The 25,628-nt window shown below is 37.1% G+C and overlaps 1 protein-coding gene across 2 annotated transcripts in view; it reads left to right on the top strand.

Annotated features, from left to right (window-relative positions):
• The window catches only part of PAWR (pro-apoptotic WT1 regulator), a 138,373-nt gene extending 113,399 nt beyond the window's left edge, over positions 1-24,974 (top strand). The window contains exons 5-8 of one of the 2 annotated variants that reach the window (XM_072655454.1): positions 15,129-15,261; positions 16,637-16,741; positions 19,025-19,107; positions 24,187-24,974. In XM_072655454.1, coding sequence (XP_072511555.1) covers positions 15,129-15,261; positions 16,637-16,741; positions 19,025-19,107; positions 24,187-24,211 — 346 coding nt within the window. In that variant the 3' untranslated portion in view covers positions 24,212-24,974. Of the gene's footprint in view, positions 1-15,128; positions 15,262-16,636; positions 16,742-19,024 lie in introns of both variants that reach the window. The other variant, XM_072655456.1, reaches the window with a different exon arrangement.
• Positions 24,975-25,628: the final 654 nt, after the last annotated feature.

Raw genomic sequence — 25,628 nt, 5'->3', positions numbered from 1 at the left:
TTATGCTTCTCAAATTGAGAAGCTGCTTTAACTCCACCACTTTTTATATATTTTTTCTAATCAATTTTTATTTGTGGGTTGGTTTTTTTTTTTACTTTTTGTCACTGACCTGAAACATAAAATTAGTCAACATATTCATTTTTTGCTTTCCTCTCCTTCAATTTTTCCTCTTCTTTTTATCTTTTTGCTAATTTCCTCTTCTTTTTATCTTTTTGCTAATAAAAAGTTTTTCCCCCACTGATGCATGAATATTAGTTGAGTAGAAGTAGCCTTAGTCCCAATAATGTTAACAATGAGGGGGAAGAAACCTCTATGATCTAGTTTTAATAATTATCTACCTTTTAAGTACTAGGAGCTGTTAACATGGAAATTTCTTTCTTTGCCATGTTTTACCAAATTGTAAAATTTATTTGGGAAGAAATATTTATTGAAAACAGTGTTAGATGAGACCCAAGCAATAAGCTAAAGAGTAAAAGGTATCTGAAAACTGCTTGGTTAAAAATGTCTACAGAAAATCCAGGCTTTTGTGACAAATATCTGAAAATAACTTTTACTTCTGGTAAAGTAAACCACCACCCAAAAAATAACTTTTTTTTTTTTTTACTTTTGTAAAGTTAAAGATTTTTTTGTTCTTTGTCCAAAAGTCAAGTGATCTTTAATGAGATTTTTAATGTGATATTAAGAATTCTTCTTTGGGGTTGTAATGTAGGCAGGGAACCAACTCACAGTTTTGTTTTGTTTTTTATTATTTGACCCCCTTCTTTCTTATTGTTCAGTCATTTTAGTCAGATCCGACTTTTTGTGACCCCGTCTGGAGTTTTCTTGGCAAAGATACTGGAGTAGTTGCCTTTTCTTTGTCCAGTTCATTTTCCAGATGAGGAAGATGAGGAAAATGAGGCAAAAGAGAATGAAGTGACTTGTCCAGAGTCACACAGCTAGTAAGTATCTGAGGCCAGATTTGAACTTATGAAGATGAGTCTTCTTGACTCCAGGCCAGGTACTCTATCCACTGTGGGACCTAGGCTGACAGGTCATAACAACCTACGACCAATCTGGTGGCTTGTGCATGTCAGTCACTGTCACCTAATGAATCAAGGAAGGTGGCTACCATTTCATGGAGGTGTCACAGTCTGACCTGTGGCAGAGAAGCCCCAGTGTGCTTTAGTGACATGTAAGAACTGTCCCTGGGATCAGTAAACCTTAGCTCGGGCCAGAATGCACTAATTGTGTGACCATGTAAAAGTAACTTGACCTCCCTGTTGTTAAAGTACTTAGGCCTCAGCGAAATGTCAATAATCATACTTGGCTTGGTGACATCACAGGATTGGGAGGAAAGCATTTTGTGAATCTTAGAGCACTTCAGAAATATGACCTGTTAGGACTGTTCTGAAGTATTAACCAAAGATTTTAGAAAAATCAAGGATTCTTTTTGAACATCATAATAGTTCATTGAAAGTAGTGGTTCCCAAAGGATATGTGCCATGTCATCACCATGCCATGAATTGTTCTAGATGAACTACACAATTTTGGATGTTGGGCTATTTCAGATAAAGGAAAATTGGTAAATAATTTTGCTCAGTTAGCTGGGGAATATGGGTATATGTTACATATGTATATACCTGTGTAATATCAGATTTTATCCGCACAAATTGGTTAGTTTTACTGATCTCTTCTCCATTCCTCCCTTTTTTGTTGTCATTTAAAAGAAGATTCTGTGGGATGTACAAGAAGGAGAGCTATATTAAGCTGTATTTGGGTGATGTAAAAAACAAAGATGTCAATAAAATATTTAAAAACTCAGGTATATTTTACTTTTCTAAAGCATGTAGTAGGGTACTTGGAAAATCAAACATGTTGATTACATCTACTATCCTCAAAGCATGTCAAACTTGCAAGAACCAAATATAGCAAATTTTATGGAAGAGAAACTGAGAATTCATCAGTGTCTTAGAGTAAATATTCCCAACCTAAATGGCCTGAAGGGCTATGATTCCTCAGGAACATTACTCCTACCGGGTGATGAGGGGAAAAAAAAGAACTGCTGATGTAAATATTCCTATTTATGGTACATGATTGGGTGATGAGGGGAAAAAAAAGAACTGCTGATGTAAATATTCCTATTTATGGTACATGATTGAGATTGATAAAATGCTTGGCCATCAGATACTCTCTCTGTATTCTTCAGGTGTACACCTCCCCCTCCCCACCAAACCTTCGTTGACTTGTAAAAGGTTTAAGATATTTGATATTGTGAGTTTTTTAAAAAATATGTGTAATTTTCCTAACTGAATGGTTACTTAACTGTGTTTAGAATACTTAGGGTTAAAAAAAAAGCTTTTCTCAATATTTGAGTCTGGAATTGAGCCTCTGATTTACCTTTGTGGTCCTAAGTGCACAATTCGACATCTGATTCAATGCAGAGGCAAAAGCAGAGAAAGGTGCACCCCCCAAAACAAACAAACAATGGATTGTCAGAATTCAGATTTACTTTATGTCATAGTCAGCATTTCCATTAGTTTTCCTCCATTAAAAACTTAAAAAAAAAATTTAAATGTGTGGCAAGTACTTTGGAGTAAATAATAACAAGTGTTTTAAAGTGTCTCCATTTGCAAAGTTTAAATAATACTAGAGGCAGCTTACTGTAATGTGTATTTGGAGGCAGGAGGGCAGGGTTTGAAGCTTTCCCGTGCGGTTTACTGCATGTATGACTTTTGCTTCTCTGGGCCTCACTCAGTTTCTTATCTGTAACTTTATGGGTTGGACTTGGTGACTTTTGAGGTTTCCTACCACCACCACCACCACCACCAAATTCTCTGACCTCTGGAGGTCAGAGGACTGTCTATTTCCACTTTCAGATTTTGTGACACTGCCCTCTTTACCTGTCTGGTCATTCTTTGTCAGTCTCATCATCATTGATATCATTCCCTTATCCCCCACACCTTACAGTTCTTTAAGGGGGGAAAAAACTTTTAAATTTCTAGACAACTGTTAGTCATGATTTTATAAGACTGAAAATGAAGCAAACCTCCTACCCGGGTGAGTGAGAGATTAGGAGTGTGCAAAATAGCACTTTTATATGGCCATTGTGGGACCCTCCTTTGTTTTCCCTCAATGGCTAGTGCTAAAGATGGAAAAACTGTCTAAAAGAAGAAAAGAGCAGCAATAAAACATTAAAAGCGGAAGAAAAATTCAAAAGAGTAGATACAAACGGTAATTTTGTTACTATCTTGTTCAACACAATTTGAAAAAAGAATCATGTCATAGAAGTTCACAACTTCATAGCGATCTTTTTTCTTTGTACATAGAAATATTTGCTGTAATAAATTTATAATAAAAAAGGAGAGATCTGTTAGCACTTTTTTAAAAAATCCAACATACAGTATGATCCGGCAATCATACAGATCATACCTTTCTGGACAGGGCTGGTGTTACCTTAAATTCAAAATTAGAAAGGACACATTTGTAGAAGATCTAACCATTAACCAAAAAATGTTTACTTATCCTTAACAAGGAATTGGGTTTTGAAGGAGAATCTAGCCTTGATTCAGTTGAGCATAGCCCCCTTGTCTCTATGTTGTCCATGGGTAGGTCATACTACCCAACCCTGAGGGAACAGGGAGCAGGTGCTTTGTACTAATGCTTTGACTTGCTTATTATACTCAGTTGATCTGTAAGCCACAATCAGGGCCTTTAGCCTGTGAGCTAAAGGTAATTTCATTACCTTTTAAAGAAAAGAACTACCCCAGCCTACTTTGCTAGGACCTTGGTAGATAGTCCTTCTACCACATCTTTCGTTATCTTTGTATATTTGGCTCAAATTGCTTGGTGCTAGAGCTCTCCAATTGTCAGGCCTAATATCAGAGACAAATTGGTTGTGTTCTATTAGGGCAGCTATAGCAGTTGCATAATTCTGACTTACATAGTCAGAACTGGAGGGCCAGGTTAATTCTTAGGTCTTTATTACATAAATTCCTGTAAATATTGCTATTTCTGATCTGGCTGATTAGTGGACTGTCTAGAATAGGAGGCCTGAAGTAAGTTAATTGCATAGGCATATGGTTCTTTTGAAAGGTAACTCCCCTTCCACCAACAGTGTTTTAAAAAGAATATTGATACTCTCAAGACTGAGGAAGGAGCTTTAGCTTTCTGGTTGGCAGCTGGCTCTGGTTTGACAAGGCATACATCTGTTTTAGGCAGTGTGTCTGAGAATGCTAGGAGTGTTAGGTGGCCTTCCTTGAACAACACACAATGGCCAGATTATATAATGCTAGCCAGCCGGTCCTGTCACCAGTGGGAAGAGGCAGGAGAATTGGTTCTACCTAGGCTTAGGATTTAGCAGTTCTTTATAACAGAATAGTGGTTAGAATATGGCCTTAAATATTCCAGGCACATAATAAATGAATGTTGAATCCAACTGAATTTGTAATTCCTAATCAAGAGATAATGGCTGTCATCAGGGAAGGTGTACCCTGAGGCTCCTAGGCACCTGTTTTTGCTGGGTGTGGACAGACCTTAAAGTTAATCGAGGTTCACACTAAAGCAGGGGTCTGTTGATAACCAAGAAGCTTGAAAGTGAGATTTTGATGATCAAAAAGAGGTAATGCTGTGCGGTGAACTATGGTAGGGGTAATCTGCATGAATTTGGTCAAGCAAATTCACTGAAATGGTGGGCATGAGTGAGAAGGTCTGGCAAGGTCTCTGACCAAGGTATTATTGCATTTTGCTCCCTCACATAAGCCACAGACCCTCCTGTTACAGAATGGAATGAGTATAGGCTTTGCTCATTTGAGCTAACAGTTATTTATAATTGAAGAATTTACATATTATCTACAAGTCCATTCTGTCAGAGAACCAAAAATGAGTTAAGTAGAAACAGATTATAATCAGTGGCCAAGAAGTAAAATTAAGTAAAGACTGACCTAAGGAATACAATTTTCAATTTAGAAGAAATTTGGAAAATGGATGTGGTCTTGTTGGTTGACAATAATGCCGTTGGATTAGATTTTGGAAGATGGATATCATTACCAATTGGTTATGAGCTCAATTGTGTGTGGGGGGGGAGAGAGAATGAGTGAATGAGCACTAGACATAAATAAATGGTCACTTGAGAACTTTGAACATTAGGGAGTGTTCAGGAGAGGTTTGTCTCAAGGAGCTCAAGTATACCCAAATAGATTTTTGTTTGTTCTTGTAGATCAACTTAGAAGATCCTTGTTAATTGACTCACACCAAGAAACTCTTAGAAATGGCTAAAACCTAGCCTAGTGATTTATCTGATCAAAATAAATTTGGTGTGTTCTCCAAGTTTTGCTGTCTTTGGCATTTGGCAAGAAAGAGGACAGGAAATGGGTCCCATTTGTACAATTGTCTTAAAGGTGGAATGAATGAGTGGCTTTTTTGTGTTTTTATGCAAAGATCAAGACATTGCTTCACCACTATGATAATTTTTTTTTACCCCTAGGGGAAGTATCTTTACAGCTATTGTTTAAAAAACCAGTCATACTTGTTGGGTTACACATTATGTTTTGAGAATCACTTAAGAATCTTTTGGTTTTGTCAATCAGAACCAAGCCTTGGAAATTACCAGAATTCTTGAGAGATGAGAAGTCCAAGCCAAAACAGATCCAAAGGCCTCTGCCAGTTGGTGACAGTGTAATCCAGTATCCTCAAGACCATACTTCTTGAGCCTTTTGTTGCTAGTTTATGGGCAAGTTAATGACTGTTTTTGAGTGATGGAATAACACCGTCAGATCTGTGACTGAAGAAGCATGTTTTGATTCCTTACATAGAAGATGGATTGGAGAGAGGTAAATCTGAGTTAGGGTGGTAGCAATACAAGTGGAGAGGATGAGATGTGGGAAAGGTATTGGGAAATTAGAATTTTGGGGATTTGGCAGTTGATTGTTTTTTCAGGGGTGGAGTAGGGGAAAAGGGGATCCCTTCTTACAGCATCCACTGAAACTCAGCCTAACTGGTCTGTTTGGTACTCCCTCTTAGCACTCTGCCTCCATGTCTGGATTCCCTAGTTTCTTTCAGCTTGCCCACCATGTACTACCTGAAGCTTTTTATCATCCCTCCCCCCATAATGCCTTCCCCTTCGAATCACCTTTTGTTGTTGTTTAGTTGTTTTTCAGTCATGTCTGACTATTCGTGGCCCCTTTGGGGATTTTCTTGGCAAAGATACTGGAGTGGTTTGCCATCTTCTTCTCCAGTTTGTTTTACAGATGAAGAAACTGAGGCTAACTGGGTTAAGTAACTTGTTCAGGGTCACATAGCTAGGAATTGTTTCAGGCCAGATTTGAGCTCAGATCTTTCTGACTCCAGGACCAGCACTGTGTCATCTAGCTGCCCCCCAAATCACCTTTTATCTGTCTTAAATATATTTTGTATGTGCATATACACACATGTGTTTCTTCTTGTTTCCCCCAGCTAGATTGTGAACTTCTTGAGTGGAGGCACTGTTTTCACCTTGCTTTTGAATCCCCATTGCTTGTTGAAGTACCTGATATGTGTGTGCATATACATGTGTGTATGTACATCTGTGTGATTTATGCCTGGCACTGTTTTCACCTTGCTTTTGAATCCCCATTGCTTGTTGAAGTACCTGATATGTGTGTGCATATACATGTGTGTATGTACATCTGTGTGATTTATGCCTATGTGTGCATGTATGTACATGATCTGCATATGTGTAGATATTATACATCTATATCAGATAGGTAGTATATGTACTTAATAAATAGTGTAGTCTATAGGTAAATATGATAGTGTAGATATCTATGTCAAATAGTAGGTACTTAATAAATGTTGATTGACTTAAGAATCAGAAATGACACTTAGGTCTTTTTTCTGTGGTAATAGGCAAGAAAGTATGAAATGCTATAGTCACTGGAAATCACAAAGTTGGGGGAAATAAATAACTTAATGAGGAATTTAGAAAGTTAAAGCAGTATGTACTGTATCATTTGAAAAGCTAAATATACGTTTTAATTTGGAGGCTTTAACTCATGTGAAATATAGTAGACTTTTTTTATCTTTATCCAAACAACTAGAAAGCTCAACCAACTTGATTTTTTCCCCTGAGGAAAAAAAATTGTTGTTAGTAAGTTGGAAACATGAAGAGACAAACGAACTAATGTAATAAAAAGGAAATTTTTGTTCACATCTTAGGATCTGTACAGATTGTGCCCCATCTACTGCTTCTTCCAAAAAGCATTTTTAGATTTCCCCAGTCTACAGTGACTTTTGTCCATTTGAATCTCTTAGCCTTTTACCCTGTTTTTTTTTTTTTTTCACCTTAGATCTCATAGCTCTTTATCTTTTAGTACTTGGGTTATTTTGTATTGTGACTTTGTATATGTTATATCCAAGTACTAGATTATAATTTTTACAAGTATAGGGATCTTATATAAACTTTAAATCTTCTCTGGAACTTAGCATATGGTCTTTGTACACAGTAGGTGCTTAGTAACTATTTGTTGAACATTAAGTAATTGATTCTAGTACTTGAAAATAAGCAGTAATCATAATAATGACCATAGAATACTAAAGTACTTCTGACAGCTCAAAGCAAGATTGAATTATATAATTATGTTCAGTATGAGTTTACCATTGACCCTTGGGTCTCAGAATCTGTGCCAACTGACTGCAAGTCTTGTCAGGTTCTACCATAATGGAAAGACTTACAGTATAGTCCTTGGGAGAGATTGTGGCTGCTTTCCAAGGACCAACCTAGTTAGGGATGGGGAAGCTCATTATCAGGAGATGATAAATTCTTTGGTGACAGGCCATAAAGCAAAGAAAAATACCATTTTTTTTCTTTTGCATTATGTCTTCTAATTCCACATTGGCAGGGATAGGTGTGTGTGTGTGTGTGCACACGTGTAACATGTACTTCTTGTTTCCCCCAGCTAGATTGTAAACTCCCAGATTGGAAGGACTAAGGAGTGCTTGCAATTAGATTTTGGCCCTGTAAACATGAATATAACTGTTGGTGCTTCAATTTGAGATTAACCACAGTATGTTATATTCTTATAATAAAATCAGAAGATAAGAAATTGCTGTTAGATGGAAGAATGCTGGTCTTCCAGTTCTCCTTAAACAGGCAGATAAAGAAGATGGTTTTATGGTATATTCAGAGGCAACAAGAAACCTTTCCTGAGATACATAGTCATCTTGCTTTGCATTATTTAGACTGACAATAAGCAAAGAGATTTCCAGGGACCTACTTGCAGTCTGAGCCACCAGCATCTGTTGCAGAGGATGAGAAGCAGGAACAATTTCTATGAGAAGTATGTTAGTGAGACCTTCCAAATGAAATCAAAATATTCTTCAGTGATTAACAGTTGCAATGCAAAAGTAAGCATGGGAGAAGATGGATGGACCTCCCCACCCCCAAAGTATTGCAAGAACTAGCTCAGGTTGACTTCAAACACAAAATCAAGAGAAGCATGAAAAGGTAAACAGCAAAGAGAAATCATAAGGGACTTACTAAAGTTGAACTGTTTACATTCCTACATGGAAAGACAATATTTGTAACTCTTCAAACTTTTTTCAGTATCTGGGTTGTTGGTGGGATTACACACATACACGTACGCACGCACACATGCACAGATGCACACACAGAGCACAGGGTGAATTGAATAGGATGGGGTCATATCTTTAAAAAAATGAAATCAAGGGGTGAGAGATATATTGGAAGGAGAAAGGAAGAAATGGAATGGGGCAAATAATCTCTCATAAAAGAGGCAAGTAAAAGACTTTTCAGTGGAGGGAAAAAGCGGGGAGGTGAGAGAAAAAACATGAAGCTTACTCTCATCACCTTTGACTAAAGGAAGGAATAAAATGCACACTCATTTTGGTATGAAAAACCTATCTTACAACACAGGAAAGTAGGGGAGAAGAGGATAAGCAGGGTCGGGGAGGATGATGGAAGGGAGGGCAATGGGAGGAGGGAGCAGTTAGAAGTCAACACTCTTGGGGAGTGACAGGGTCAAAAGAGAGAGCAGAAGAAATGGTGGGCAGGATAGGATGGAGGGAAATATAGTTAGACTTGCACATCACGACTATTTTGGAGATCATTTGCAAAACTACACACATATGGCCTATATTGAATTGCTTGCCTTCCCAGAGGGAATGGGTGGGGAGGGAGGAAGGAAGAGAAGTTGAAATTCAAAGTTTTAGGAACAACTGTTGAGTATTGTTCTTGGAACTAGGCAATAAGAAATACAGGTAATGGGTATAGAAAGTTATCTTGCCCTATTGGACAAAAGAGAAGAAGGGGATAAAGGAAGGGAGGGCAGATTGGTGATAGGGGTAATTAGAATGCTCACCTTTTGGGGGAGGGGAGGGGAGAAATGGGAAGAAAATTTGGAACCCAAAATTTTGTGGAAATGAATGTTGAAAACTTAAATAAATAAATTTAAATACAAAAAAAAAAAGGAACTAGTTCAGGAATAACAGATGAAAGGCTAAAGATAATCTAGAAGTTTCGCTTCTGTGCATGAATAGTTGCTTCAAGAATGGTTTGGAGGAATTAAACATGGCAAGAGCCAGATTTCCTCATGGAAGGTAAAACTGACCAGATTATAATAGGAAACAGCTGGATTGGGCCATCAGTTTTTCTAGAAGCTAAGGTTAACATCAACACCAAAATAGGAGAAACTGAACATGAGAAGATCTGGTATTCAATGAAAATAGCTTTAACCAGACCTATTCAAATGAGCTGTTGAATCCAAAATATGGAAACTATTTAAAGGAAAATACATCAGTGTTGCCCAGAACCATTTCCTGTTGTTGTTGAATTAATATAAATCACTACTATGAAGAAGTTAAAGAACCTAGAAACCAATTTATTCAGTTAGAACTAAAGTTCCTTGCCAAAGGATGGAATATGAGGTTATTACCACTTTAGAATATCTTAACAGAGGATAGTGTTAGAAGGTTATGGGTAGTATTGTCTCAAAAAACAGAAGCAGTGGAGGGAAAACAAATTTATAGAAAGCTTACTAAGAAATCCAGTTAAGCCAGAGCATCCTAAAAGCTTTTTAAGATAAAATATTAAATAAGACAAAAATTCAAGCACATGCACACGCATGAGGCCTATCAAAATTTTTCTAACACATTTCGCTATCACTGACTTAGTGGAGCCCAATTTATTTGGGTTCCAGCATCATTGTCCTCATTGCGCTGCACATGGTTCTAAAGAAAGGAAGGAGCAAAGGGACCTGGCCAAGTATAAAGAGAAAGAATCAAATATGTAGAGAATTGTTTCTAGTGATTAAAACAGTACAGTTTTCTAGATATTAAGAGGCTGATTCTCAAACTTTGCTTAATAGGAGGTTGGAGGATGGGGACACCAAATACTTAGAAATAATCATGAATTATTTCATATTGCTCCCTGATACTACTGAAGAGATAATGCAAAACAACAACAAAACAAAACCCAACAATAACTACCATCCCATATATCTATCACCCCAATTCTACAAAATCTTAGAAAATGATATTCACCTTGATCAAAGGCATCTTTGATGAAGGTTGGAAAAGACCTGATGGACTTTTGTGAACAATGTTCTGTAGATTTGGAGTAGATCCATAGATTATCATATTGCCTTACAGATTTGAGAGAGTGTGTCAGTCTTTGGATATGTTAATATCAAATAAGGCATAAAACAGGGAGATGGATGATCAAGACAGTTGTTTGCTAGTCATGGGAGAATCCCAGTTGAAGATACTCTGGATGCTCCTTGACCTGGTAAATAGGTAGGTAGGTAGAGACAGACACACACAGATATACACAGAGATACACACCTAAAATATTTACTATATGCCATGCTTTGTGCTAAGTGCTGGATATGCAAATACAGATAAGCAGGACATCCCCATCTATCTGGAATGGGGGTGGAGAACAAGTAGATGAAGAAACACATTGTGTAGATTACAAAATACTTTGAGGTATACAGTCCACAATACTGCTCAGTACATATATCTTAGAAACTGCAGATGATGAGTGAACTGGGGCTAGAATTGAGTAGGAAAAAGAAGGGTTTGAATTACTTTTGGGAACAATGTTTTTCCTAAAACAGAAACCGGAGTTTTTAACCATAATATCCTTCCGTTGATGCCACAGGAGTTCGAGTTATGCATGTGGCGTTTTCTAATCCCCGCAAGTGCTTGTTGTCGTTCTCCCCCCCCCCCAAATTACCTTGTACTTATCTACTTTGTATGTATTTGTTTTTATTAGCTTTATGTTGTATATCTCTCTGAACACGTGTACTTGTATTTCTCCTATTGTAATGTGAACTCATCACAAATAGGAATTGTTTCAGCACTTGCATGCTTAGCATTTAGCACCTAGCTGGTGCTTGATAAACAATTGATAGGCTGATTTGAATACCACTGTCTCTTAGGATTCAAGATTATGGGTCATCCTGTAGGCAATGGGAATATGCATGTTGGGGGTAAGTAGCTGAAGCTTATTACTACCAATGATAATGTACACAAGAAACATGCCCAGATATCAGTAGAGAAAAAGAGGTAAACATATTAGGGAGCAACGGAGAAGACTAACTGAAGAGCTGGCATGTTTCATTGATATCCATATCATCTCTAGAAGGATGGTTCCCCAGCACATTGGGGAGCACCATTGGAAGACCAGACTCATTGCATTTCTGTATCTTTCAGTTTAACAGAATATGCAGATAAACAGGACACATTTCATCCACTCTTCACCCTGCATTGTTTGCATTATTTTAAGGGAAGTGTGTGGTATACATGGCAGGTGAAAGGAAATGCTATCTTGAGTAAGCTATTTTATGTTTAGATAATTTTCTTTTTTGTGTTATACTTTTCTAGTTCTTTAAACTGGCATTTCTATATGTTTAATAGGAATGTATATGTAGATTCTATATCAGATTGCATGCCATCTTGGGGAGGGGAGGAGAGAAAGGGAAGGGGAGAAAATTTTAAATTTATGGAAGTGAATGTTGAAAACTAAAAATAAACCTTTTAAAACAGGCATTTCTGCTTTAACTAGATACATTCAAAGAAATAATGAATTTGTTTGTTTATATAATATAATTAACCTTAGCTGGAGGTGGTGTGAAGCAGTTAAGTGGCTTATTGGATGGATAGAGTGCTGGACTTGGAGTCAGGAGATCTGAGTTCAAATCCCTTTCCCAGACACTTAGTAATTGTGTGATCCTGAGCAAGTCATTTCTCTGTGCCTCATTTTCCTTATCTGTAAAACAAGATTGGCTTCCAGCTCTAAATCTACGATCTTACCATCCTCCCTATGTCTATGTCAGTCAAGACAGACAGACACCTTTATGATCCAAAGGGCAGGGAATCAGGCAAATGTATGAGGAACTTAATATATATTATGTTCAAGGTGGATGCTCTTAGTGCTAGGCACTGCAGAAGAAGGAAAGAGTAAAAGGCAATAATGAAACAGCCCTGTTCTCAAGAAACTTGTATTCTGTTGGAGAAAACAATGTGTATACATAAGAACATACAAATTAATTCTGAGGTAGAGACATGACCATCTAGGAAGAGCAGGAAAAGCTTCATGTAGGAAGTGGTGCTTAAACTGATCCTTGAGGGAAACTAGAGATTTTAAGAGGTAACACAGAATGGAGAAGGCAGCTCGATGAATAGAGCGATGGGCCTGAAGCCAGGAAGAGTCATCTTCCTGAGTTCAGCTCTGGTCTTGGACACCTACTAGCTGTGTGACCCTGGGCAAGTCACTTAACCCTCTTTGCCTTAGTGTCCTCATCTATCAAGTGAACTGGAGAAGGAAATGGTAAACCATTCCAGTATCTCTGCCAAAAAACCCTCAAATGGGGTCATGAAGAGTCAGACACAACTGAAAAATAACTGACCAGCAGATAGAGCACATTGTAATGCTAAAGGTACAGTGACATGAACTGGAATATTGTGAGGATTGAGGTGGGAGAATTAATTCCTATTGCTACAATGATCAGTGATAACTTGGCTAGGCATTTCACATTTTATCCAACTTCCCTTAGTTTTCTGTGGCCACTTTCACAGTAAAATTTTTTTCTCATAAACTGTTAGTATTGGTAATAATAATCACCATGCCAAATTTTCATATAATGCTTTACTATTCTGGAAAGGATTTTCCTTACAACATTTCTATGAGGTAGATAAGTGCAAGTATTCTTATCTCCATTTTATAGGTGGGAACACCCAAGGCTCACAAGGTGCAGTGACTTCCCCATGATCACAGTTAACGTTTGTCCCAGGCAGGGTTTTGAACCTGGTACCTAGCTGCCCACCCTACTCTCACGTCCCTCAGCTCACCACCAGCATGTCTCTGAAGTGCTAAGCTTTCCTGTGTTGTCCCTAGTGGAAAATTCCTCTCTGTGTACCCTCATTTGAGGCATCCTAGCTTGCTTTCATCCAAACTTGATATTTTTAAGATAACAGGATTTCTCTGTCCCTACAATAATACTTTCCTAAAACTGCTTTCATCTTTGCACAAAAGATGTGAAAAGTTCCCAGAGGAAGAACATTTCCAATGAAGGGCATTTTTCTTTGGTGCCATCAATTTTTTTCCCTTTTAACACCTTCATAGCCAGTGGCTTTAGGGGGATTCCTTTTGGAGTTTTATTGACATTGGTGATAAAGTCCTCTTAATCAAAATATTGCAAGCTGTTTTAGAGCAAATGTAACATTTTTTCATTCTCTTGTTTTGTATTGAGCATATCCGGTTGTAGAAATAAGCTCGAAAACACTTCTATTTGTAGAACAAACAGTGCTAAACATGTTAAGGAGTTCAAAGTACAAAATTCTGCAATTATGTCAATAGTATCCCTCATAACTGTGGCAAGCTCTGCAGGGCACCTGTGCTTTACTCCTCAGCCCGCATTTGGCCTTGCTTTTGATAGACACCATATTTATTCACACTTGGGATTGGTAGAACCTTTTGTAAAGTTTTTAGTTTTTGACTAAATGCATGTTTATGATACTTTAGGAAATCACAATGCCATTCAGGGAGATCAGTTTTTTAAAGTCTATTCTAAATTTAGTATGGTGCTTTTTTTTACCTGAGTCCTTATTAAAGAAAAATGAACTTCTTAATTTTAAAAAATATGTTGTTGATCTTTTTTTTAAAACATCACCTTAATTTTCAAATACGTATTTCCTCTTACCTAGAGATGAGTTATCCTTTAACAAAAAATGGGGGTGGGGGGAAAAGTTTGGCAAAACCTCACCAACACACCAGCTGCTTGTTGACAGTCTTTGTGGTGTTCTACACATGTAGTTGTTATCTTCTTCCTGCCCTGCATTGCTCCTGCCCATATTTTTGCAGACCAGGGAGGGAAGTTAAGAGTGTGCTAGCCTCGGAAAGATGGCTATGAAGGACTAAGTTTACTAGAAAAATTCCTCGCACACTGTGGTTATTGCTGTGTACAAAGTTCTTCTGGTTCTGCTCCTTTCACTCAGCATCAGTTCATTTAAGTCTTTCCAGGCCTCTCTGAAGTCTTCTTGATCATCGTTTCTTATGGCACAATAGTACTCCATTACATTCATATACCATAATCTATTCAGCCATTCCCCAATTGATGGGCATCCCCTTGATTTCCGGTTTTTGGCCACCACAAAGGGGGCTGCTATAAATATTTGTGTATATGTGGGACCCTTTCCCATTTTTATGATCTCTTAGGGATACAGTCCAAGAAGCAATATTGCTGGGTCAAAGGGTATGCCCATTTTTGTAGCCCTTTGGGCATAGTTCCAAATTGCTCTCCAGAATAGTTGGATCAGCTCACAGCTCCACCAACAATGAATTAGTGTTCCAACTCTCCCACATCCTCTCCAACCTTTATCATCTTCTTGTTCTGTCATGTTTGCCAATCTGACAGGTGTGATGTGGTACCTCAGAGTTGTTTTGATTTGCATCTTTAATCAATAGTGATTTAGAGCATTTTTTCATATGACTATAGATATTTTTAATTTCTTCCTCTGAAAACTGTCTGTTCATATCCTTTGACCATTTATCAATTGGGGAATGTGATAGCTGTTTTAAAAAAGAAAAGTGTTGAGTGTTTACTCTGGCTCTTTGTGTTCAAGGTCTTCTTAAAGTTTATTTCTTCACTCCACAGCACAAATGTTAACCCTGAAGATGATGTTTCAAGTCGCTACTCTCGAACAGACAGGGTAGCGTCTAGGCACAGCAGGGATCCACCTTCTTCTCATTTAGTCATATTGCAAAACAAGATTGAAGATCTTGAAAAGGTATGTATGGCCTCAAGATTATTTTAGATGGTCTGATATCTTAACATGACCTTATCCTGTGCTCAGAAAACTAGAAGACATACTAAAAGCCAAATAAATACCCCAGGGGTTTTTGTCCTTGAAGAGAGGTGTAGAAAAACCGGAACTAAACCTGAGAGAGAATTTGGGCTAAGGGGCCTGGGGTAGGGGGAGGTAGGAGCAGAAAACAGCTTTAACCTTTGAAAGCTGCTTAGCCACTGTAGTGTCACAGTGTGGTCCTGTGGTTTTGTTCATTTGATATCTAGCCCTATGTGGTGACCAAGTTTTTATTTCCCTGTTTCCTTCCCTTGTTACCCCTTTTGTTGCTGATGAAACTGTAGAAATGAAATCGATTAGTTTTAGAGTAGGTTCTGATTATACCAGATGGTAGATCAAATGGTTTGCTAGTTGCATGTTTAATATTCATACATAGTACCTACTGATTGTAGGATTTGCATCCAAAGCTTAAGCAGATTTTGGTCTCTGCCTTTAGAACACTTCCTACTAGAAAATTCTATCTGGGTTTGAAGGGTCCCCAAAATAGTTCAAAGAAGATTCCTTTCATCCCCCAAAGGGTTAAATTTTCATGCACATTCAGCTGTTCAAATGGATCCCGGTTAATGTTAATGTTGTTATTATCTATGTCCTTGAAAAGAACTTCTCAACCCAATGGACAAGCATGGGACATCTGTTCTAATCAACTGAAACCAAATTATTCCCTGTAATTGTGATATTCCCAGTGACTCAAGATTGGCCCAAATAGAAATTTCATTTTGGACTAGGGGAAAGCTGTTTTTGTTTTGGAGAATTTTGATTTAATGTGAAAGTAAATTCTCAAGCTTTAACACCAGCCTGTACTTAGAATTGTTATTTTCCAAGTTTCTTGGGGTTCTGTTTCTCCTAAATAATGATGCTTTTCCCTAAAGTGAAAATAACATCGTAGACTAGTTCTAATAACAACTAGAGAGTGAGTAAAATGTTTTCTGGGCAGTTAATAGTGGAGATATGTAGGCTGGGTGGATAAAGGGGGTAAGTACACCATTGAGAAATCGATTAACATTTGTTAGAGACTTGGCTAAGCCTCAATTTAATTTGCCAGATTCCTTTTTAGTTTCTGCATTCCCTTCATTCTCCTTCCCTCCTGTGGGTGAATTCTCTCACACACCTAACTCAACAAAAGGCAATTTTAAGTAAGCTACCTTGGGGGACCTCTAAGTAGGAATGCTGAATATTTCTAAGTGACTTGAAGAGATGTGACAAGTCCCTGTTTTTTAAGAAGACCATAAACATTCTTTTAGTATGTAAATCCACTTTTGTCTAAATAATAACTTTATTTTTTTATAACTGTATCTACCAGGAGGTAATAAAGGAGAGACAAGAAAACTTAAGACTCCAGAAACTGATTCAGGATAAAGAAGACATAATTGGAAAACTCAAAGAAGAAATTGATTTATTAAATAGGGTAAGTACTGTAGACATCTCAGTTGGATGGTCTAGCCTTCTATTTATGGGAAAATACATGAAGACATAAATATGACTTTTTTATATTAATGAGTTTATGCTTATAGATTCTGCCATCTTATATCTGGCTTGTGGTAGAAATCATACCTTTGATTACCATGTGACTACATATCTAATTTGATTGGCTGCTTTGACTGATTCTGAGATAGCAATGTGGTGTAATGGAAAGGGCTCTGAATTTAGAATGTTTTCAGATTCTGCAATTAACCTACTTCTGTGATCTTGGAGAAGTCATTTAGCTGGCCTAGGTGATGTTGTTAGGTGGATAGAGTGCTGGGTCTGGTATTCCTGAGTCCAAATCTGTCCTCAGACACTTACTGTTGGGTTTTGTTTTTAAATTATTTATATTTAGGCTTGTGTGACCCTGGGCAAGTCACTTAACCCAATTTGCCTCTGTTTCCTCCTCTATAAAATGAGCTGGAGAAGGAATTGATAAACCACTCCAATATCTTTGCCAAGTAAACCCCACATGGGGTCACAAAGAGTCAGGCACAATTCAACAACAACAACACAGCTAGGAGGTGTCTGGGGCAGAACCTGAGCCAAGGTTTTAATGGTTGAAAAATAACAATAGTGTGTTTGTTCATTTATTAGGCTGAGTCATGCTACCCCTTTTATTCTAAATGGTTGATCCAATTGGCAGTGCTTAATGCTGTATTGGAGATGAGGACTGTGCCCTACCAAATCCCCTCCATCATCAAGGGCTTTGGGAAACAGAGCTCTTAAGTGTAATATTCTGTGGGGCCTTGAGCAAATCATCTCACCTCTGTGGGCCTCAGGTTGCCCAGCTAAAATGAGGGCATGGCAGATGACCTCTCAGACCCCTTTTTGTACCATCCTCCTGCCTCTTCTACTCAATACATACTCCCTTTCCATATCCCCAGCCCTTCCATTGCAGTTTTCTTTTCATGCTTCAAAGTGATTTGCTCACCACCCCTATTCTCCAGCTCTTCCTGGGCCAACCTCTCTAGCTTTACAATAATCTCCCACCTTTCTTCAGTATACCTGGATCATTCATTTGTCCACAAGATTAAAGTTTGGTCAGTATTTTGAAGGGGCCTCCACTGTGTAAGCAGCATGCTCAGTGTTGTGGGCTGTCCAAAAGTAAAATGATTAACTGCCTGTCTTCAGGGAGTTTCCAATCCAGGCATGATGATAACTGGAATGTGTAATTTCATGATGTGGTTAACTTGCCAGCAAATAATTCAATAATTTGAATCTTGGAAAAATAACCAAAAATTTCTTGGCAAAGAAAGCACATTGCTGTATAACTCACTCACCCATGATTGGCAAGTTGAAGTTTTAGTGGTGTTTTGTTGTTGTTGTTTTTTTTACTCCAAATCTATCTACCAAAGTCTTTCATTTCACTTAATTTTAATGAATTAAAATCTGTTTGTGTAAAATGCCTTTAGATTTTTAAAAATGCTTTTGCACTGCTGTCTAAAGATAGTTCAAGCTTCTTAAAATGCTGCTGTCTTAAAACATATATAACTCAAGATTATTGTATTTCCATTCTCACTAATTTAAATTGACAGATTAAATCTGTGCTCTTCCTTTATTATTTAAATTGTTAATTTCTGTGGGTGTCCACAGTGGATTTCCTAGTATTTCTAAGTGAGGGCTCTGTTTGATGTTCAACTGAAGACAGTGGTAGGTTTCCTTACAGTCCTCATAATAATTCTTATTCATAAAGTACTCTAAGGTTTACATAACACTGTATTCGTAACAGCTCTGTGAAATAGTGTGAGTAGTATCATCTCCATTTTACAGAAGAGGAAACTAAGTCACAAAGACTTTCAGTGACTTGATGAAAGTCCCACAGAATAAGTGGCAGTCTGAACCTTGTTTATTTAAGAATCAGAAGTCCAGAGGTGGATGGTACCAGAATCCTAGTCCGTCCTCATTTAAAGATGAGAAAATTGCAGCCACTTTGGCCCTTAATTAATCCCAAAGTCATCCAGGTCGTAGCTTCAGAGGCAGGATCTGAGCCCAGACCTTAGGTGTCCAAAGGTAGTGAGTTCTCTTTTCACTCTAACACATTGCATTCAGGGAAAGGTAGGGGAGAAGAGATGTGGTATAAATTTGTTTTTCTCGTGATTCTAGAAAATTTTCCCTTCTCCCACAATACAGTGATTTTGTCATTAAACAATTGAAATTAATAAAGTATCATCACCTCTTTCTTGAAGTCTCTTTAATTTGGTACCTATTTTCCTTCCTCCCCAAGGACCTAGATGACACAGAAGATGAAAATGAACAACTAAAGCAGGAAAACAAAACCCTTTTGAAAGTGGTTGGGCAGCTGACAAGGTAGAAGATCCCAGCCTCAGTGAGGAGGAGGATTTGTAAAACTACTGATTGAATGTTGAGGTCAATGCTAGGGCAATGTTTCCCATGCTGCAATACATTAAAGTAACTAAGTGTGTATTTATTTCTTGGAAACTCATGGATGTTTATTTTCATAATATTTTTCTTTCTCAATACCAATAAAAATAAGGTATCCACTTCATTTAATGAATAAGCAACATTTTTCAGTTATTGAAATAATCGATAAGGGGTTATGAAATTCTCTAGTTTTATGTATTCAGATAATACGGTCCAAAATGTCTCAGACTATGTCTTCACCTCTGGGGATGTAGCTCCCCTCTCATCCTCAAAAAAAAAAAAAAAGAAATAGAAGTATAAAGCTTTGTTTACATAGATCCAAATATATTTTGGGAGTCACTTGCTGTTCGTGCAGATGCCTTATTAGTGGTGTGTAACATTTTTACATATTGATGGCTCCCTCTGACAAAAACCTTGGTATTCCATTGTTCATGGGGGTTTGTTTTTACTTATTCTAAGAGATTAGAATAATAGGCGTTCTCTGTTCTGTATTGCAGTCATCTTTTTAAAGGAAAGCTGTTATGAAATTACAGTCAATCTCATGTAGTAGAGTTCAGCTAGATATAATTTTTTTTTTTTTAGAAAAGTACTTGAATTGTGCTCCATAGTAAGTACAAATTTACTCTCTTTGGTCTGTATATTGAGAATTTAAAGAAAGCGCTTTAACTTCTGCAAATACGTACAAATGTAATGTTTATGTAAATGTTCTTATGAAATTTGTAGGTACTATTTTTTATTGTTTGGAGGTTTATTAAAACATGTTTGTAAAAAGAAAGGTAAGAGAACATGTTTGTAAAAAGGAAAAAAAGGAAGTTAGTTCAAGCTTATACACAATTTCAGTTTATAAATAAAATACGTATTCTTAACATCTTTTTGCCTTAAAATAAAAATGAAAATGTTTATCTGGACTTAAACAATTATGGTATTTCACAAGCACTAACTGTCAGTAAGACTAATGTCAGCTTCATTCTGTGTTGTCTGTTACTTATAATTGAGATAAGATCCTACATGGTATTTTTTGTCCTTCTCTAACTAGACATTTCCCACCCCAAATTGGAAGCAGTTCGTATTCATTTTGTTGGAATTTTAGGAACAAATAAGAATGTTTTTCTTTTAAAGATTTACAAGTTGTGAACATGTTGTTAACTTGAATTTCATAGTCATAGAATGGTCTTTTACTCCAAATATACATTTTGAATATTTTGGGGACAGGTGTATTTCTAATACTCTTTCGAAATAGCCTAACAATTTGGATCTGTTTGAACCTTTAACATCACTACAGAAATTCTCTCCTGATTTTTCTCAATGTTTCTACCTTCTATGGATATGTCACAGTGCGCAGCGTGCACATTACAAGTCTAGTCCTCTTGAGAGAAAGCCATTCTGGCTACCTCATCTAAACCCCATCCCCTTTGGTTATCTCCCACAACCCCTGTTCTTTGTACTGAGAAGAGAAGAAGGGGGATGGTTTTGAGGGAGGGGATATATGCTGATTGGTGTAGTTAGTTTTATTTTTACTTAACTTTAGTTCCTCCATAATCTTATTTCTAGGCACTGTGCCTTGAAACTTGATATACAAAGACAAAAGTAAAATGGTTCCTGCCCTCAAGGAATTTATATTCTGTTGGCTAATAATTTGATGCTGGAAAATTCATAGTTTAGAGGTTAAATGTTTTAGATCATTGCCATAGGATTGGTAATTTCCAGCATGTGTCATAGGGTTGTAAATGAGGCTCAGCCACTAATTTCCAAAAGTTACCATTCACTATCTTCACTCCTGAATTCCTCCCCTTGGTTAAGTGACAGAGGTGGTAAAGAAAGCACAATTGATAAATAACCCACTCACCCGTGAATCCTCTAAAGAAATACAGTATGAAATTAGCAACAGTTTATACTTCTGGGATTTTTTTTTTTTGTTGTTGGTGGTGGTGGTTGTGATGATGGTTGTTATTTAAAGTTACAACTCATAAACTCACCTAAATAAAACAAATTTAATCAGGTTCTAGAGGCACGTGTGATTCTTCTAAATTTGCCACTTGATCCCTGTATTGGGTGAAATGTCAAAGCATGTGGTTTTATACTGCCTCAACCACTGGTGTTTTACAGTTAGCTGTTGAATATTCTACCCAATTTGATATCAGAAATGTTTGCAGTAAAGACAGTGACTTGTCTACCAACATGTCACGCTGCCTGCCCTTCCAAGCTGTCAGAGAGACATGAGATCCATCCGCCAGGCCATTCATCAGCCATTCATCAGTTTTTTCCATTTTTTTCTTCCACATGGGATCTGCTCATTGGTAATAATCAGTCATAATAATAATAGCAAATAAAAATTGAACCAGCATATTTTATTAATATGTCACTGGGGAGGAAGGAGGAGAGGATCAGGAAGCTGAATGGTCCATTTTGAATAAAGCTTTTGGATTTTAGCCGCTGAGAGATGCTTCTCAATTAAAATTTGTATTAAAGTTTTTTTTAACCTGTTGGTAGAACCTTAGGTATCTGCTTCTATCCAATAATACAGTGATTCCCTAGTAGAAAATAGGTATTGGTCATAGCACCAATGTTCAATAGATAGCACCAGTCAAAAATAACTGCTTCTCCCGAACATTTATTCATTCTTCTGAGTGTACTGTATTCAAACAGGATTCAAAGCAGCTACTTTCACATAGACTTTTTAGGACTTCTCTGATAGCAAGCTCAGCGGTCTTTCAAATTACCTTCATTCTGACTTTCTAAGAGCTGGCCTCCATTTTCTTTTGAAAGGCAACGTTGCATAATTTTGTGATACAGGGACCAGACCACTGATTTCCTTTTTACGAAACCCCAAGGAAACTCCCTTCCTTAATATAAATAAGTACTTTCACTTAGGTTTATAAGGTGAGAGGGTTGCTGGGAAACAAGAAAGATGGAAAGACTTGGACAGGGTCCGAGAGAGTTGCCTAGCATGCTTACAGGTTGAGTGAGAACCAGTGCCAGTGCGTGCCACAAGTAGGACATGGACCCAGGTCTTCCTGACTTCAATATCATGTCTCCATCCACCCCACCATGATGCCTTCTAATTTTTTGAGACACTTGATCATTTTGTTGCCCTGAAATTATCTTTATAAGGGATAGCTTATGTGGGGAAATATTTTTCTTTTGAAAGACTAATTATTAAATGTTGACTTTTTGTCATTAAAATCTGAATAAATCTATTCAAATTTACCCAGTACAATAACCAGTTCTTTCAAAGAAACTCCAAAATTGGTGAAAAAATAGTCAGTTTGACCTAAAGGACAACTCAAGCAAAATATTCACCTTTAAAGGGAAAACCTAACTCATTGGGGCAAGACTTTGTTATCCAGATTAATCTGTATTTTTGAGATGAAGTCATTTGAGTTTTCACTGATGTTTCGTTGTAAACAACGCGGTAGAATACTATGGGATCATCCATATGCACTACTCTGGAACAGATCAAAGTCCAAAGACCTTGCAGGTGTAATGGACCGGGTCAGCTGGACCCATTTTTTAAGAAATTATTTTATTTTTTATTTTCATTTTAAATTTCCATTTCAAAATCAAAGCCTGGGATATTTGTGCTCTTGTTTGACAGTACATCAATTTCATCAAGGGATGAAATGTACCTTTGTGTTTCATAGTAGTATTATCCAATAGAACCAGTTCTGTAATAGTGAAGAACTAAATTTGAAAATACCACATGGTGATACTTACTCTAGTCAGTCAATTTAAAAAATAGAATTTGTTAATAGTGGAATTCAAACTAGAACATAAAATCCCATCGAGTCAGGATCCACAATGTAAAATATATGTTGGCATTCTTGAACTTCTAGTAAGATAGCCTAGAACTATGATTTCATATTGTAGAGAACCTTTGTTTAGGAACCCTTAACCAATGGGGATCAGCAGCTGTTAATAAGCAACATAGTCCTTGAAAGCTCTTGAGGTAAGGGAGGTTGAGGCTGCCCCTCTATCCAGTAGCCCAAGTTGCTTTTGAATATCCCAGTAATGATGATTAAACTTATATCTATCTTCAATGATCCTCATTTTTCAATTTAATATTGGTCAAAGTTTTTAACCACAGATTTGATGAACATATGTTTATAGACTTTCTTGGAATAGTTTGACAAAAATTTGGATATGCTGAAATTATTTTAATTGTACCTTTTCTAAATTTAATTTTATTATACAAAATTTTTTTAGGTTAAATGGAATCTTATTTCCCCAAAATTTATTTTTTTGTCCTGGAAATGGATGGTTATAAAAGTTACTGTTCTAGTTTATTACTTTGTGTACTTTTAAAATTTGAATCATTCTTAAGTAGGAGTAATACATGTCCCTTTTTGTAGGGGGGTACCATTGGAATTTTCCCCCTATGATTGAGGAAACAACCTCATGATACTCTCAGGCAAGAGCCAGTGAAATATTTGACTTTCTCCTTTCCATTCAGCTGGAAGCCGAATACTTCCTGAACAGCCAATGACCACAGTGTAGCTCAGGGACACATGACGCAAATGGACAAAAGTCCACATTTCTCTTTCTCAACCTTCCCACTATGTATTTGTGTCTGAATTTTCCTCAGTTGTATCAGAATTGGGAGACTTGAATGAAAATATTTTTTAAAAAATAATTAAGAAAAAATAAGCCTGTAAGTTGTGGGAAGCCATGATGAGAGACTCTTTGTCTTTTAGGCAGTATTTCACAGGATTCCTCTAGCATGTAGATTGCTCTTCCAAGAACAAACTAGACCGTCTTGCAGCATATCGACCCTCTGGGGCTGGTTGGGTGTCTGATAGGAATCCAGTGAGTGGCTGGTTGTTAATAGCAGGTAAGGAAAAAACCAAGTGACATGGCACACTGCCTATGAGGGACCATGATTTATTTGTTATTCCTATCTTACAAGTGAGAAAACTGAGGCAAATGGAAGTTTAGTGACTTGCCCAAGGTTGCACAATTAGTTAAGTGTCTGAGGCTAGATTTGAACTCAGGTCTTTCTGATTCCAGGGCTGGCTCTCTCCACAACTTCTGAGGGGAGGGAAAAGGAGAAAACTGCAGCATTTGCCAAATGAATGAAACTGCAAGCTACTTCAAACTTGAAATAAATATCCTTTCTAGCATGGACTTGCTCTCTGTTAGTATTAGTGCTACACTCAAGCATTTACATAAAGTTACTATTCACAGTATGTACAAAACACATAGGAAATATAATCTGGTAGAATCTGTGATATTAAAATTATTGCTTGGAAGTTCCACAAAATCTACATAACTGCTGTTCTGAATACTCAATGGATTTTTAAAAGTAATCTTAATTTTTTTTACTTTCTTGAAAAAGTTGGCTGCTCTATTCAGGGTTCTGGTAATTGCATTATTCTACAAAATTTGAACCAGAGGCTTCTGCTTCTGGTTATGTCTACATGGAGCCAAAAGCATCTTCCATGGGAAAAAAAAAATCGGACCATTCAAGTATGTCCAGATGGTTTGTTGCTGTTGTGTAAAAACATCTGGATAATTATCTGGATGTGCTGGTGTTCTGTAGACATCCCTGTCATTCTTTCTGCTATATAAAGCCATTCATCGCTCCAGATTCATTAACTGTATCAGAGTTCACTTTAAATATTTTAATTTTACGCATGTAAAAATTGAAGTGTCATTCGGAAGCTAAATTTTCATTTTAGTTTTGAACACTGGTTAATTTGATTTCTAAGATCATGAAAATCCTCACCTTCAAAGGTTACTTGTGAAATGAAAGGATAGTGCTAATATAATAAAATTTTATATATCTTTTACTGAAACTATAGTGTGTGGCTTGCTTTTTTATTTGTGTGGGGCATTTTATGCTTGAGGAATTTTGTTTTTAAGCCAAAAACTTCCAGTTGATAAAAGCTGATTACATTCACTGCAAGGCTTCTTGAGTAAACCAGGAAGTCTACACACGTTTCACTACGACACCGGTATTCTAGGGATTGCCTTGTTTACTTGTTAAGACTGTCTGAATAACTTCTTAAAATTCAAACAGACATACTGGGAAGGAAATTCTTCACTGTCATATTTTGGAAAAAACAAGTAGGGGTCTGGGAATGTAAGAATCCATTCTTTGTTTCTGGAGTGAATAGTGTATATAACCTTTTACCTAATTGTGTTAGTTCATACACCTGCACGGGCTAATCAGCCTCCCTCACTTGCCAGAACTCCAATTAATCTTCTCAGTAATGCCATACATGTCTAACAAGGGAACAAGCATCCTTCAGTCTATCTGATGAGATAATACCTAAACCCCTTATATAAGAACACACTCCCTCAGTGCTTGCCTTAAAACATTCTTGCAAGATCCTACATTCTTAATTGTAACCCAACCCCCTTATCTTGGGCTTCCATCAAATCCCTGTTCCCTTTTTTTTTTCCTATTTAACTCCTACAGCGAATAGTTGTGCATTTCTTGCTACCTC

The sequence above is a fragment of the Notamacropus eugenii genome, chromosome 3, assembly GCF_028372415.1.
Source record: "Notamacropus eugenii isolate mMacEug1 chromosome 3, mMacEug1.pri_v2, whole genome shotgun sequence".
NCBI lineage: Eukaryota > Metazoa > Chordata > Mammalia > Diprotodontia > Macropodidae > Notamacropus > Notamacropus eugenii.
Note: the sequence above shows the minus strand (reverse complement) of the source record. Positions and strands in the feature narration are given on the sequence as shown.